This window comes from Phoenix dactylifera, chromosome 2, assembly GCF_051530095.1.
Source record: "Phoenix dactylifera cultivar Ajwa chromosome 2, Ajwa_hap1_PhDact_Kaust_v1.1, whole genome shotgun sequence".
In the NCBI taxonomy this organism is placed as follows: domain Eukaryota; kingdom Viridiplantae; phylum Streptophyta; class Magnoliopsida; order Arecales; family Arecaceae; genus Phoenix; species Phoenix dactylifera.
The window spans coordinates 44,011,491-44,028,227 of NC_143191.1; the positions used below are offsets into that span (position 1 = coordinate 44,011,491).

The following is a 16,737-nucleotide window of genomic DNA, read 5'->3' on the forward strand; positions in this document are numbered from 1 at the left end:
GGTCGAGGGGTCTGAAAATGCACTGTCGACCTACGACGCTTTCCAAGATTGAAGAAGTTTGGGACTCTACGGTCGACACACGGGGCATTCCGAACTTAGTCGGAGGATCGTGCGCGAGGTCGAGGGGTCTGGAAACGCACTGTCGACCTGCGACGCTTCCCGAGGTCGAGAAAGTTTGGGACTCTACGGTCGACACACGGGGCATCCCGAACTTAGTCGGGGTCTCTGAGGGAGATCGAGACCGAGCTCGATATTGACGCGGCGAGGCGCTCCCGGCTTGCTTGGGGCATCCGATCTTAGTCGGGCATCCGAGGTGTATCGGGAATCCGAGCTGAGTCGGAAAATCTGAGGATCACAAATATCCCAATATTAGGAGAGACATAATATGATCATTGTAAGGAGGTGAATCATTGTAAGGAGAAAACGGGACTCATGTTCCCGATCACGAGGGACCCCTTAGGGTTTTACTGATAATACATCCGTAGATTCTCGAAATTCCAGCTTTGTGGGATAAGGATTCCTTCAAGAGATTCCAGCTTGTATGCTCCGGGCCGCTGGACTCGCGCGATCCGGTAAGGCCCTTCCCAGTTCGGGGTTAGCTTTTCCTGCTCGGTTGGTTGGGAGGCTTCAGCTCTTCTGAGGACGAGATCCCCCATCTTGAACAGCTTGAGCTTGACTTTGGAATTGTAGTACTGGGCTGTTTTCTGTTGGTACCTTGCCATACGGACTCGGGCGACCTCTCTTGTCTCTTCGATGAGGTCCAAGTTGTTTCTGAGCTGGGAAGAATTGGAGTCGGCGTCGTAGTGCTCTACCCTCGGGGAGGGGAGACCAATCTCTAAGGGGATGACAGCCTCTGTCCCATATGCCGGGTTGAAGGGGGTTTCGCCAGTGGGTAGTCGGAACATAGTCCGGTAGGCCCAGAGGATGTTGTACAGGTCCTCGACCCACTGCCCCTTGGATCGATCGAGCCTGGCTTTGAGCTCCTGCAAAATGGTGCGATTGGTTACCTCGGTTTCTCCATTTGCTTGTGGATGGGCAACCGAGGTGAAGCGGTGGTCGATGCCGAGTTTGGAGCATAATTTTCTGAAGCGAATGTTGTCGAACTGGCGGCCATTGTCAGATATAAGGATGCGGAGGAGTCCGAATCTATAGATGATCGATTTCTAGACAAAGTCCTGCATCTTTTGCTCAGTGATCCGGGTCACTGGTTCAGCTTCGACCCACTTAGTGAAATAGTTGATGGAGACAACCAAAAACTTCCTCTGCCCGGTTGCCAGGGGAAATGGCCCGAGGATGTCGATTCCCCATTGGGCGAAAGACCAGGGGGCACTGATCGAGATCAGCGGGGCCGAAGGTCGGCATTGGATATTGGCATTACGCTGGCACCGGTCGCACCTTCGGACAAAGTCCGTTGCGTCTTTTTGGAGTGTGGGCTAAAAGTACCCCTGGTGCAGGATTTTGTAAGCCAGTGCGCGGCCTCCCAGGTGGTTCCCGCATATCCCTTCATGGACCTCTCGCATAGCATAGTCCGCCTCCGATGGGCAAAGGCATCTGAGGAGAGGAGAGGTGAAGGATTTTCGGTAGAGCTTACCTTCATACAATATGAATCGGGAGGCTTGACGCTTGATTCGGCGAGCCTCAAGCTCATCATTGGGAAGGACTTCACTTTGTAGATAATTGACGAGCTCGTCCACCCAACTCGGCTCAGTGGCGACGCACATGGTCGGCTCAGGCTCTTCTGTGCTGGGTGTTTGGAGATATTCAAGGGCCGTTGCCTTGGGGAGCTCGCTCATGCGGGAGGTCGCCAACTTTGACAGTTGATCAGCCCTTAGGTTCTCCGTTCTAGGAATATGGTGAATGTTGCAGGAGCCTAGGGCGGATGTGAGGTCTCGCACCTTCTGAAGATATTTCTGCATCGACGGCTCCTTTGCATCGACGGCTCCTTTGCATCGAAGTCTCCCAAAACCTGGCTCACGACCAGCTGGGAGTTGCTGAAGACGTTCAGGTCTTCTGCTTTCAGTTCCCTTGCCAGCTTGAGCCCAGCGACGAGCGCCTCATACTCTGTTTCATTGTTCGAGGCTTGGAATTCGAGGCGTAGGGCTTGCTCAGCCACCACCCCATCCGGACTGGTGAGGATAAGTTTAGCCCCACTACCCCCCGAGGTCGAGGAGCCGTCCACATACAGGACCCATGGTTGCCTCGGGATCTCCATCGCTGGCATTAGCGGGTGCTCGGGGTCGTCCGGCAGAGTGCATTCCACGATAAAGTCGGCGAGTGCTTGGTCTTTGATCGCCGGTCTCGGACGGTATTCGAGGTCGAATTCTTCGAGCTCGACTGCCAACTTGGCAATTCTTCCGGCACGGTCCGACCTCTGCAGGATTTGCTTAATGGGTTGGTCAGTCAGTACGGCCACAGTGTGGGCCTGAAAATAGGGCCGGAGTCTCCGAGCTGAAGTGATCAGGGCGAAAATCATCTTCTCTAGTTTGGAATATTGGGTCTCAGCATCTCTGAGGATCCGGCTAGTATAGTAGACAGGCTTCTGAAGCTTGTTCTCCTCTCGGACCAGGACTGAGCTTACTGCAACCGGTGAGACGGTGAGGTACAAATAAAGAACTTCGCCTTATTGGGGCTTGGTGAGTAGCAGAGGGGAGGCGAGAAGACATCTAAGCTCTTCAAAAGCTTGCTGGCACTCCTTCGACCATAGAAAGTTCTTTGGTCGTTTGAGGACCTTGAAGAATAGGAGGCAGCGCTCGGCCGACCTGGAGACAAACCTTCCCAAGGCTGCGACCCACCTAGTAAGCCGCTGCACTTCTTTGACTGTCTTCGGAGGTACCATCTCGTGTAGCGCTCGGATCTTCTCAGGATTTGCTTCAACTCCGCGTTGGGTTACTATGAAGCCCAGGAATTTGTCCGAGGTGACTCCGAACGCGCACTTTGCGGGGTTGAGCTTCATTTGGTACTTCCTGAGCTTGAAGAATGTTTCATTGAGGTCAGCCACATGGTGTTCTACTATTCGGCTTTTTACCAGCTTGTCATCCACGTAGACCTCCATGTTTCGGCCTATCTGATCTTTGAAGATTTGGGTGACCAGCCTCTGGTAGGTGGCTCCCGCATTCTTCAATCCAAACGGCATCACCCTATAACAATAAGTGTCCTTATCAATGATGAAAGCCGTCTTCTCCTCGTACTCAGGCGCCATTCGGATTTGGTTATATCCCGAGAAGGCGTCCATGAAGGTTAGCAACTGATGTCCCGAGGTGGAGTCGACGAGCTGGTCTATATTGGAAAGTAGAAAGCTGTCCTTCGGGCAGGCCCTATTCAAGTCGGCGTAATCCACACACATGCGCCACTTCCCATTTGATTTCTTCACAAGGACCATGTTGGCGAGCCACTCTGGATAGGAGACCTCCCGGATGAAGCCGGCGTTGAGGAGTTTGTCCACCTCCTCTGCCGCTGCTTGCTGTCGTTCCGGGGCGGAGCCACGTTTCTTCTGTCGCACGGGTTTGCAAGTCAGCTTCACTTGGAGCCGGTGGGTCATGATCTTAGGATCGATCCCCAGCATGTCGGCGGGCGACCAGGCGAAGACATCCATGTTAGACTGGAAGAACTTGATCAGTCGGTCCCTTTCGAAGGGGCTCAGGCCGGAGCCGACCTGCACGGTTAGCTCTGGGCAATTTTGTCTTAATGAAACTTGAGTAAGAAGCTCACCGGGCTCTGCCCGTTTTTTGTAAAGGTCGTCCCGCACCTCCAAAGTTTCGATGGGCAGCGCTTGACTCGGTGCTTGGATTGACGCCTCGGTTGCGTGCTCCTCTTGGCTTAATGCTTTGGCTAGTTGTTTTGCTTTGTGGGTCGCCATGTAGCACTGCTTAGCTACTGCCTGATCTCCACGAACTTCACCTACTCCTTGGTTGGTGGGGAATCGCACGAGCAAGTGATAGGTTGAGACCGCAGCTCGGAGAGCGTTAAGTCCTGGTCGTCCGAGAATAGCGTTGTAAGCCGAAGGCAGGCGGACCACAAGGAAATCCGTCCTCACAGTGCTTTCTCGGGGGGCGAGCCCGACTGTGACAAGGAAATCGATCTCGTCCTCTACCGGGACCGAGTCTCCGATGAATCCGACTAGCGGAGCATTCATTCTTCAAAGTTGGCTTCCTGTTAACCCCATTTTTTGGTAAGCATGGTAGTACAAAACATTAGCCGAGCTTCCATTATCAACTAAGACACGCTTTACATCAAATTTGTTTACAATCATAGAGATGACCACAGCATCATCGTGAGGGGTCTCGACCCCTTCCAAATCCTTGTCCGAGAACGAGACGGCTTCAGAAGTGCGCTGGCGCTTTGGGAGAATCTTTTCTTGGGCTGGCTCTCCAGCCGAGCTTCCTCCTCCAATTACATTGATGGTGTCGGCGATGGGTCTATTATCATTTGGACTTTCGGGCGGTACGGCATTTTCTGCTGGCCTCTTTTCTTCACGCCGGCCCCTCACGAACCGGTTGAGTACCCCGGGGCGGATGAGCACCTCAATCTCGTCTCGGAGCTGGAAACAATCCTCTGTATCATGGCCGTGGTCCCGGTGGAAGCGGCAATACTTCCTGGGATTGCGCGGGACTCCTATGTCCCGCATCGGGGGTGGGGGCCGGAAGAAGTCCCGACCCTCGGTCTCTATTAGGATCTCGGCCCGAGGTGCATTGATGGAAGTGTAGTTCTCGTACCTCCCCGAGTGTATTCGAGGCCGCGGCGGAGATCTAGGTTGAGGCGGGGACCTTGGTCGGAACCGTCTCTGCTGCCGAGGCGGGCTCCTTAGTCGAGGCAAGTTCCCATCCCGGCGGGGAGATCGGCTTCTCGGGTGGCCGCATTCCTCGCGGCGCTTCTTCTACTTCTTAGAAGCTGGCTCGGTCGCGCCTCGCCTAGAGGCGATAGCCTCCTCGGCCTTCGCGTATTTTCGAGCTCGGGCCAGCATCTCGGTGAAGTCGGCAGGGAAGCTCTTCTCGATGGAGAAGAGAAATCTGTAGGAGCGAGCTCCAGTCTTCAGCGCTGACATGGCTATCGACTGGTCGAGCTCGCGGACCTCTCAGGTTGCGGCGGTGAAGCGGTCGAGGTACTCCCTGAGAGGTTCTCCTTCCTGCTGCTTGACGTCCAGGAGGGAGTCCGACGTTCGCCGCTGGCATCGACTGGCGGCGAAATCGGCTTCAGTCCCGAGAACCAAAGCCGATCCGATCCCCGCAGAGTTGCTGGGAAGGCCTTGCAAAGTACAGCCTCCGAAGACCCTTGCAACGCCATGAGGGCTCGGTAGCTCTCCAAATGATCGAGGGGGTCGGTAGTCCCGTTGTAGGGCTCCACCTGGGGCATTTTGAATCTGGGTGGAACCGGCTCATCCTCGATTTGGCGGAAAAAAGGAGACTTGGTGGTAAACTTAAAGTCGCCCTCGCGCCTCGCCTTTCTGCTGTGAAACGTCTCGATCTGACGCTCAAGATTCTCGACCTTTTTGTCGAGCTCCCCGGCTTGGGGGATTGCTACAGTAGTCTGCTCCGGCTCGCGGCGGTCCGAAGCCGACTCAGCTTCTGAAAGCTGCGGTCTTCTGCCCAGACTTCACCCTGGCAGCTCTCTCTGGGGGGACACTTGTTTTTCATTATTGGCCCTGGAAGAGCCATGAAGATTCTGGCCCTGGAGGATCGGGCCATTCGGAGGAAGCACCGGCGGGATTTGGGCCTGCGGGGTGAGTGTAGGTGGGGCTTCCTCACGCCGCAGGCCTTGGACAGCGGCGGTCAAAGCTTGGACTTGCTGCACCAGGACGTTGAACTATTCCGACTGAACTTAAGGAACTGGATCAGCCGAAGAAGGTGAGTTCTGGGCAGAGTGTCCGGGACTTGGCGGAAGACGTCGGGAGGCGTTGGAGGCTTCCTTACTTCTCAACTTCATGGCCGCGACTCGGGCCCTTCCTCTAGCGCCAACTGTTGCTGGAAACTGGACCCGGGGGTGACCGGTCCGCTGGGAAGGAGGAGCTCCGGCGGAAACTGGCGGGCGGCGATTCGTCGGCGGGCGGCGTCCTCCGGGAGATCTGCAAAAAAGCCGGTGGCCGGGGGTTTCCGGCGCCGGCCATCCGATGCTTAAGTCAGAGGGGGAATATGAGCAGGAACAATTTTCCAGAGTTTCAGTGTTCATCCCCTTTATGGTAGAGGAATTCCTCTTTTATAGTGGGGTGCTGGGTTACCTGTGACGCGACGGGACCAGGTTGCTGTACGGCCGAGCACGTCGCATAAATTGATGCACGATTATGGGAATTAATGCTTTGCCGTAGAGGATGAGGTTGGAATCATGGAGTTGTCATGGCTGATTGATCACAGCCGAGCTGGTTTGCCGTGGAGGATTGGAAATCCGTAAACAACAGGAGCCATGCGCATTAATTGTTGAGTAAGCCGGAGGTCTGCAGAGACCATGCGCATTAATTATTGCGTAAGCCGGAGGTCTGCAGAGACCATGCGCATTAATTGTTGCGTAAGCCGCCCAAGGCGTGGTTCCGAACTGGGCTGTAGGAGGACGTGACAGTGGCGGGCAGTTGGTGAGGTCTGACTTCTAGAGATTGGATGCCTTCTGAGGTCGGGCGCTTTCTAGGTCGGACTTTTCGAGGTCGAGAGTTCAGGGTCGGGCGCCTGGCCTGGCGTCAGGTCATCCGAGGTCGGGCGCCAGGTCGGTCGTCCGAGGTCGGGCATCCGAGGTCGGTTACCCGAGGTTGGTTATCCGAGGTCGGGTGTTTGAGGTCGGTCGTCTGATCAGGTGTTTTGGGGCGACCTGTATTTTCCTCAACACTTTTAAACCCAAGTAACCAATAATAACTATCAAATCTATCCAGAAAATTGCCAAAGTAAGGACAAAAACAAATTCAAAACCCATTTGCACACCAATTGCTCAATCTTCCATCCACTTTTTCGAGCAACGTAACTGTCTTTCATGGAATCTAATTAATCATCGCAACCACCCCAATAATTGAGGAGATGTCGTCCACCTGTCCTTCCAATCCCGTGGTTACCACGCGCCCACAATAACGCAAGTCTTTTCCCGCTTCGGACACGAGCAGGGGCGGGGGGAAAGAATCTAGACTCATGGTCCATGTCTCTCCATTTAGTTGATTGGGGCCTCCATGTGGGCTGTCGTGAGACTTTGGCCAATTTTGAGCAGGCTAAGAGTTGTCGTCTCCGGGGAAGGCGGTAGGGTGTGGGAGCAGCCTCTTCGGAGGACCACTGTTTCATTCGTGGCAAGAGAGCTAGGAGATAAAAGAAGCACCACTAGATGACGAGACTTCTCTTTGTTTCTAGCAATGGATAATGCGACTTGCAGTGAGTGGATTATGAGTCCGAATGCTACGTGGTTGTGTCCAAAATGCTCGTACCATGTCTAATTAGGGATTTGCAGCTTTAGGTCACTTTATCCCCACTGCCTGGACCAACTGCATGGTAAAAAATTAAGAAAAGAGAGAGATCAGATTCTCTGAAGTGCAACGTTTGTCACGGTGGACGGCCACCATATCTTTTATTTCTAAGGCAAGTGGCTTTAGTTCATTTCTAAAATACGACAAAATATTATTAGTAAAATTTTTTGCATGAATATCCTTCTAAATATTGGATTTTGCATAAATACCCTTTCAAAATTGATATTTGCATGTATATCCTCGTAAAACACTGATTTTTTTATTTTATTTTATTTTTTAGTTTATGTTGCTGGTGGTCCAAACCGAGAACGATTGGCACAGCGGTGTGAACGGGGTTCCCTTTGAGTTGCTTTGGTTGCGCTCCGCCCTCCGCCGTGAAACCTGCAAGCAAGCCTCGCACCACCACCGGGGTAGTGGGGGCCCTCCGACGATCAAGTCAGAGGAGATTAAAGGAGAAGGAGAAGGAGAAGGTAGCAGGTGAGATGATACTCTGGAAGATATCTCTTACCCTCCCCCTTCCCCCCCAGCCTCATATATATCAGGCTGGGGGGTTTTTCCGGGGATTCGTCATCGTATGGCACGATGGGGCTGCCACTGACGTGGCCGTTACAGGGCGTCGTGGGGCAGCGCTGGGTACAGCCATGGCAGGGCATAGTGGAGCTCCGCTTTGTACGGCTGTTACAGGAGATCGTGGGGCAGCGCCGGATACGGCCGTTACAGGGAGTAGTGGAGCAGGGGGCCGCGGCGTGCCTCAGAGGAACAGTCTGTTGTTGTCGAGAGATTGCCGACTCGGGGTCGGATTGCTGGATCAAGGGGCAGCCGACTCGGGGTCGGGCTGCGGAGCCGATGATATCCGACCCGGGGTCGGATTGCTGGATCAAGGGGCAGCCGACTCGGGGTCGGGCTGCGGAGCTGAAGATATCCGACCCGAGGTCGGATTGCTGGATCAAGGGGCAGCCGACTCGGGGTCGGGCTGCGGAGCTGAAGATATCCGACTCGAGGTCGGATTGCTGGATCAAGGGGCAGCCGTAGTCTTCCTGGGCGCGCGTGCCGGTCACGTGGGGCATGGTGGCTAAGTTCCCCCGTAACAGTAGCCCCCCACTCCCGAGCCTGGAACCAGGAGGGGAACGGGTGAAGGGAGTGATGCTTCGAGATTGCCGCCATCCCTCGGAAAGGCGCGCGCGCTCCGAGCTTCCCGCCTTCTTTATGGCGTATGGCAGTTGTCGCTGATCTGGCGGTCTGCGGATTTCGGCGGACATCCTTCCTTAATGGCGTCGATTCGCCTTTGGGGCGCAAACAAACTTTCGGCAGCGTCTTGCCGACTCCTGACTCTTGAAGTTCCTCCGGCACTAGGCCAGGCATCCGAGGGTTAGGCCTCAGGAAATTCTTCCGGCGCTAGGCCAGGCATCCGAGGGTTAGGCCTCAGGAAATTCTTCCGGCGCTAGGCCAGGCATCCGAGGGTTAGGCCTCAGGAAATTCTTCCGGCGCTAGGCCAGGCATCCGAGGGTTAGGCCTCAGGAAATTCTTCCGGCGCTAGGCCAGGCATCCGAGGGTTAGGCCTCAGGAAATTTCGCTCATTGGTCGGCCAAGGCTGGCGCAAGCCGAGGCGACCGGTCGGGGCTTCAGGCTAGTCTGCTCCCGGGATGATCATCGGGTTAGCCTGGCATCCGAGGGCCGAGCCTCGGAAAATTCCGCTCGTTGGTCGGCCAAGGCTGGCGCAAGCCAAGGCGACCGGTCGGGGCTTCAGGCTAGTCTGCTCCCGGGATGATCATCGGGTTAGCCTGGCATCCGAGGGCCGAGCCTCGGAGAATTCCGCTCGTTGGTCGGCCAAGGCTGGCGCAAGCCGAGGCGACCGGTCGGGGCTTCAGGCTAGTCTGCTCCCGGGATGATCATCGGGTTAGCCTGGCATCCGAGGGCCGAGCCTCGGAGAATTCCGCTCGTTGGTCGGCCAAGGCTGGCGCAAGCCGAGGCGACCGGTCGGGGCTTCAGGCTAGTCTGCTCCCGGGATGATCATCGGGTTAGCCTGGCATCCGAGGGCCGAGCCTCGGGGAATTCCGCTCGTTGGTCGGCCAAGGCTGGCGCAAGCCGAGGCGACCGGTCGAGGCTTCAGGCTAGTCTGCTCCCGGGATGATCATCGGGTTAGCCTGGCATCCGAGGGCCGAGCCTCGGGGAATTCCGCTCGTTGCTCGGCCAAGGCTGGCGCAAGCCGAGGCGACCGGTCGGGGCTTCAGGCTAGTCTGCTCCCGGGATGATCATCGGGTTAGCCTGGCATCCGAGGACCGAGCCTCGGGGAATTCCGCTCATTGGTCGGCCAAGGCTGGCACAAGCCGAGGCGACCGGTCGGGGCTTCAGGCTAGTCTGCTCCCGGGATGATCATCGGGTTAGCCTGGCATCTGAGGACCGAGCCTCGGGGAATTCCGCTCGTTGGTCGGCCAAGGCTGGCGCAAGCCGAGGCGACCGGTCGGGGCTTCAGGCTAGTCTGCTCCCGGGATGATCATCGGGTTAGCCTGGCATCCGAGGACCGAGCCTCGGGAAATTCCGCTCGTTGGTCGGCCAAGGCTGGCGCAAGCCGAGGCGACCGGTCGGGGCTTCAGGCTAGTTTGCTCCCGGGATGATCATCGGGTTAGCCTGGCATCCGAGGGCCGAGCCTCGGAGAATTCCGCTCGTTGGTCGGCCAAGGCTGGCGCAAGCCGAGGCGACCGGTCGGGGCTTCAGGCTAGTCTGCTCCCGGGATGATCATCGGGTTAGCCTGGCATCCGAGGGCCGAGCCTCGGGGAATTCCGCTCGTTGGTCGGCCAAGGCTGGCGCAAGCCGAGGCGACCGGTCGGGGCTTCAGGCTAGTCTGCTCCCGGGATGATCATCGGGTTAGCCTGGCATCCGAGGACCGAGCCTCGGAGAATTCCGCTCGTTGGTCGGCCAAGGCTGGCGCAAGCCGAGGCGACCGGTCGGGGCTTCAGGCTAGTTTGCTCCCGGGATGATCATCGGGTTAGCCTGGCATCCGAGGGCCGAGCCTCGGAGAATTCCGCTCGTTGGTCGGCCAAGGCTGGCGCAAGCCGAGGCGACCGGTCGGGGCTTCAGGCTAGTCTGCTCCCGGGATGATCATCGGGTTAGCCTGGCATCCGAGGGCCGAGCCTCGGGAAATTCCGCTCGTTGGTCGGCCAAGGCTGGCGCAAGCCGAGGCGACCGGTCGGGGCTTCAGGCTAGTCTGCTCCCGGGATGATCTTCGGGTTAGCCTGGCATCCGAGGGCTGAGCCTCGGGGAATTCCGCTCGTTGGTCGGCCAAGACTGGCGCAAGCCGAGGCGACCGGTCGGGGCTTCAGGCTAGTCTGCTCCCGGGATGATCATCGGGTTAGCCTGGCATCCGAGGGCCGAGCCTCGGAAAATTCCGCTCGTTGGCCACGCGCCTGTCGCTTGCCGCTCGACGGGATTTCTCCGTGGCCAGCTACGATCGTGTTTCTCCTATTCTCCAAGCGTCGCCTGGAGAACACCAGAAGGGTATTAAATGCTAATTGAGGCGTTACCTGGGAAATCGGATCGCCAGTTACTGCTTGCAAGGAGTGTCAGTTAAGCGGCCGCGATACGCGCGCTCTTCGAGGCGGATGCGGCCTGGGCGCGAGCGGAGATACATGGGCCGTGGGATACACACCGCCCGGAGTGTCCTGCATGAAGAATGCAATTAAGGAGAACGACGCTTAGGAGATCGTGGGAGGATACGCCTCGAGAGCTGGAACGGCTCCGGATCAATCGCCATCACCGCTCTAGCCTCGTCGATGCTCGGGGCCTCCAGGGTCCAGGTAGATTGCCCTCGACAAGTTGTGCGCCTCTGCGCTCACCAAGCGGGACAACCTGTCGGCCCTAGCATTTTCGCTTCTGGGGACCTGCTGGATGTCGACACTGCCGAGATCGGGAATGAGTGCTTGCACCTTCCGGACGTAGTTCTGCATGGTCGGGCTCCGGGCCTCGAACTCCCCACGGACCTGCCCGACCACCAGCTGGGAGTCGGTGAAGACCTTCAAACGCCGGATGCCGAGCTCCCTGGTGAGTTTGAGTCCCGTGACTAGGGCCTCGTACTCCGCCTCGTTGTTGGTCACTGAAAATCCAAATCTCAAAGCATACTCGGCTATCACTCCATCAGGACTGGTAAGGACCAGCCCGGCTCCTCCACCCTCGGGGTTCGACGACCCATCGATGTGAAGCGTCCAGGTCGGGAGGTCGAGGCTGGGCGTTTCCGGTGGTCTAGGTTCCGCCTCCTGCACCGTGCACTCAGCGAGGAAATCCGCGAGCACCTGGGCCTTGATGGCGGGTCGAGGCTGGTAGCGGATGTCGAACTCACCGAGTTCTATTGCCCACTTCACCAGCCGTCCCGCATTCCCGGGGTTGCTGAGGATCTGTCGTAGTGGTTGATCAGTTAAGAGGGTGACAGAATGGGCTTGGAAATAGGGGCGAAGTCTCCTGGTCGCGGTCAGCAGCGCGAAGGCGATCTTCTCAGCCTTCGTATACCGCGTCTCGGCATCCCTAGGACCCGGCTGATGTAGTACACGGGCTTCTGGAGCTTTGCCTCTTTCCGAACCAGCACCGCACTGACCGCGGTTGGGGAGACCGCCAGATAGAGGTAGAGCATCTCCCCTTCTTGCGGCTTGGACAGTAGGGGAGGAGACGCCAGGTATTCCTTGAGCTGGTCGAATGCTGCTTAACATTCGGCCGTCCAGAGGAAGTCTTTCGGGCGTTTTAACACCTTGAAGAATAGTTGGCAGCGTTCGGCCGATTTTGCCACAAATCGTCCAAGCGCGGCGACCCTTCCAGCGAGCTCCTGAACCTCCTTTACTTTGGTCGGAGGGGACATACCTTGGATGGCCTTGATTTTGTCCGGGTTGGCTTCGATACCCCGCTGGTTGACAATGAAACCGAGGAACTTCCCGGCCGAAGCGCCGAAGGCGCACTTCGCTGGGTTCAGCTTCATGCGGAACTTCCGCAAGGTGGTGAAAGTCTCCTCCAAATCCGCGATGTGCTGGTCTGCATGGCGGCTCTTCACCAGCATATCGTCCACGTACACCTCCATGTTCCGGCCGATTTGCTCTTTGAAGATTTTGTTGACGAGGCGCTGGTAAGTGGCGCCAGCATTCTTCAGACCAAAGGGCATTACCTTGTAGCAGTACAGCCCCCGGTCTGTTATAAAGGCAGTTTTCTCCTCGTCCTGTGGGGCCATCATTATCTGGTTGTAACCGGAGAAGGCGTCCATGAAAGACAGCAGCTGATATCCGGAAGTCGCGTCGACCAGTTGGTCTATTCGCGGAAGCGGAAAGCTATCCTTAGGGCACGCCTTGTTCAGGTCGGTATAGTCGACGCACATCCTCCACTTCCCGCTCGCCTTCCGGACAAGTACAACATTTGCCAGCCACTCGGGGTAGCTTACCTCCCTTATGAATCCTGCCTCCAAGAGCTTGTCTACCTCCTGGTCGACTATCCGGATCCGATCCGGGGCACAGTGTCTCTTCTTCTGCTTTATTGGTCGGTGGGTCGGGTCGACGTTGAGGGCGTGAGAAATGACCTCCGGGTCGATCCCAGGTACATCGGCCGCCGACCAGGCAAATACATCGGTATTGGCTCGGAGGAATTCCACCAACCGGGCCCGAGCTCCCGGATCGAGATTGGCGCCGACCCGGACCGCCCGGTCGGGGCGGCCTTCCTCGAGGGGGACTTCGACCACACCCTCGGCCGGCTCCCCCTGCCGCAAGGCCACCTCGTCTCTGGCATCAAGGGACTCGACGCTTAGGGCTTCCACGTGCTTCTTCCCTTTGAGGGTTGCTAGAAAACATTGCCGTGCGGTCGGTTGGTCACCTCGGACCTCTCCGATCCCGACCGCCGTGGGGAACCGCATGAGCAAGTGGTACGTGGAGACCACCGCGCGAAGGGCGTTCAGCCCGGGTCGCCCGAGGATAGCGTTGTAGGCCGAGGGAACACGGACGACCAAGAACCCGAGTCGCACCGTGGCTTCTGCGGGTGCGACGCCCGCAGTCACAGGCAGCTCAACGACACCTTCCGCCGGGACAGCGTCACCGGTGAATCCTACGAGGGGGGTGGACATTTTGTGCAACAACTGTCTGGACAAGCTCATCATGGCGTCATCGTGGGGAGTCTGAACCCCCTTTACATCCTCATCAGAAAAGGTGATTACATTGCCGACCCTCTGCCTCTTTACGACGGCCGTCCCTGACGCTTCCGTCGAGCCCCCTGCGTTCCTCACGGGCCGAGAGCAGCCCCCAGTGATAGTGTGAATCACGCCCGCAACGGGTCGATTCTGCTCCCGAGGCTCCGGAGGAGCCGGGTCGGCCGGACGCGGGTCTGCGGGGGGACGTCGGTCGCTCACATATCGACCGAGATGCCCCCGACGGATAAGGGCCTCGATCTCGTCCCGAAGCTGGAAGCAGTCCTCTGTGTCGTGGCCGTGGTCTCGGTGGTACTCACAGTACGCCCGGGAGGGCCTCTTTCCAGGGATCCTTCGTATCTGTCTCTGGGCCGGGAGGTCCTCCCGCCCCTTGATCTCCATAAGGATCTGGGCCCGGGGAGTCAGGAGAGGGGTGTACCGGTTGAAACGTCGGGGCGGAGAACGAGGGCGTGGGGCGCCGTGGTTCTTCGCCGGTGTCGGGCTTCTGCGCTGACGCTGGGGCGTCGGGCTCCTCCTCTGGCGTGCCTCTTTCCGCCTTTTCTTCCCAAGCTTTGGAGGGATCTCGGCAGCCTCCTTGCTCCGGTGGGCGGCCGCCTCCTCGGCGTCCGCATACTGGTTCGCCCGGGACAACAGCTCTGGGAAGCTCCGCGGCAGGCGTTTGCCCAGGGAGAAGGTGAGCCTGCCCTTCCGGAAGCCACGCTTCAGGGCTGAAAGAGCTACCTCCTGACTCAGGTTCCGGACCTCCAGCGTAGCCCTGTTGAAGCGGGTAAGATAATCCCGCAGGCTTTTTCCCTCGTTTTGCCGGACGTCAAAGAGGGAGTCGGAGACCAGTCGCCGCCGGCTACTGACGGCGAAATGAGTGATGAAGAGGCGAGTGAACTGGTCGAAAGACCGGATTGAGTCAGCCTCCAGCCCGGCGAACCACGCCCTCGCCGGGCCACGGAGGGTTGCCGGGAAGGCCTTGCAGAGAAGGGGATCTGATGCTCCGTGGAGGAGCATAAGGGTCCTGAAACTCTCGACGTGATCCCGCGGGTCTGCCGCCCCGTCATAGGGCTCGATCGCCGGCATTTTGAACCCCGGGGGATTCGGAGTTCGCAGGATCCTCGAGGCAAGTGCCGGCTGGGAGGAGATCTCTAAGTCGGCGAAGGGATCTTTGGAATGGCCCTTCAGGACCTGGAGTTGTCGGTGGAGATCGTCCACCCGCCGGTCCAGGGAGCGCGACCGGTGGGTGGGAGATAAGGAGCGGCGAGTGGGGGACCGACTGGAGCGCGGGTTCCTCGAGGACTGGGGGGTCTGGGAATGCGCCCGGGCCCGCCTCTCGTACCCCGCGCAGCTCCGATGGGAAGGTCCCGGCAGAATAGACCGTGCTCGAGAATCCTCCTCGCGCCGGCGCTCCTCCCCATGGGAGAGGAAGGAGCGCGGGTTGAGGAGGACAGGCGAGCGCTCAGGGAGCAGTGGCTCCTGAGCCCGCTGTGGCGCCCGGGACATCGCGCCCTGCAGATTCTGCACCGCCTCCGCGAGGGTGCGAACCTGCTGGGTTAGCTGGTCGAACTGGGCGGCTTCGACCATCTGAATGGGCGGTGGGGCAGTGGAGTGTTGCTGAGAGCGTGTTGGAGATGCAGCGGCCTCCCGGCCAGTGGCGCGAGAGGCCCCGCGACCGGAAGCATTGGAAGCTCCACGACCACCTCGCCGTGCCATTACGATCGCTCTGAGATCCGGCCCTTCCTCTAGCGCCAACTGTTGCTGGTGGTCCAAACCGAGAACGATTGGCACAGCGGTGTGAACGGGGTTCCCTTTGAGTTGCTTTGGTTGCGCTCCGCCCTCCGCCGTGAAACCTGCAAGCAAGCCTCGCACCACCACCGGGGTAGTGGGGGCCCTCCGACGATCAAGTCAGAGGAGATTAAAGGAGAAGGAGAAGGAGAAAGTAGCAGGTGAGATGATACTCTGGAAGATATCTCTTACCCTCCCCCTTCTCCCCCAGCCTCATATATATCAGGCTGGGGGGTTTTTCCGGGGATTCGTCATCGTGTGGCACGATGGGGCTGCCACTGACGTGGCCGTTACAGGGCGTCGTGGGGCAGCGCTGGGTACAGCCATGGCAGGGCATAGTGGAGCTCCGCTTTGTACGGCTGTTACAGGAGATCGTGGGGCAGCGCCGGATACGGCCGTTACAGGGAGTAGTGGAGCAGGGGGCCGCGGCGTGCCTCAGAGGAACAGTCTGTTGTTGTCGAGAGATTGCCGACTCGGGGTCGGATTGCTGGATCAAGGGGCAGCCGACTCGGGGTCGGGCTGCGGAGCCGAAGATATCCGACCCGGGGTCGGATTGCTGGATCAAGGGGCAGCCGACTCGGGGTCGGGCTGCGGAGCTGAAGATATCCGACCCGAGGTCGGATTGCTGGATCAAGGGGCAGCCGACTCGGGGTCGGGCTGCGGAGCTGAAGATATCCGACTCGAGGTCGGATTGCTGGATCAAGGGGCAGCTGTAGTCTTCCTGGGCGCGCGTGCCGGTCACGTGGGGCATGGTGGCTAAGTTCCTCCGTAACAGTTTATATATATATATATATATATATATATATATATATATATATATATATATATATATATATATATATATACTCATGCTATCTAACGACGTTAAAAAATTAACGGTTTCAAATTAGAACGACTAAAATACCCTTAATGAGTAGACATACAAATGGATTACGATTCCGATAGCATGAGAAGAAGACAGGAACAATAGCATAATTTTAAAATTTTATTTTATTTTTAATTAATATAAATATGATTTTTTTTAATACCGTTGGAACAACCGTTATATTACGGGTATTTGTACAATAACATAATTTTACGAGGATATAAATGTAAATATTAATTTTGGAAAGGTATTCATATAAAATTTGAAATTTAAAAATATATTTATGCAGAAAACTCTTATAATATGTTAAGGTGTTGATGGAGAGCCGTCCGCCTTCCGGAGAGACGATGCGGCATCCATCAACGAAATTCTGAGGTGCAAAAGTCCCACAACAGTGGATGAGGTTTTCTTCCTTTTCTTTGGACTAGGTGCTTGTTTGAGTTTGTCGCACTCAACATAATGTAAGGCCCATTGTTGAGGTGACTCTTATCTTTAATGCATCTCTTCGTG

At 57.2% G+C, this 16,737-nt stretch overlaps 1 protein-coding gene across 1 annotated transcript; it reads right to left on the reverse strand.

The window, feature by feature from the left end:
• Positions 1-464: 464 nt before the first annotated feature.
• Positions 465-3,133, reverse strand: LOC149768347 (uncharacterized). The gene is made up of 2 exons (XM_089928259.1): positions 3,026-3,133; positions 465-983 (listed from the first exon to the last, which is right to left on the reverse strand). The coding sequence occupies exons 1-2, from the start codon at positions 3,131-3,133 to the stop codon at positions 465-467; spliced, it is 627 nt and encodes a 208-aa protein (XP_089784385.1).
• Positions 3,134-16,737: the final 13,604 nt, after the last annotated feature.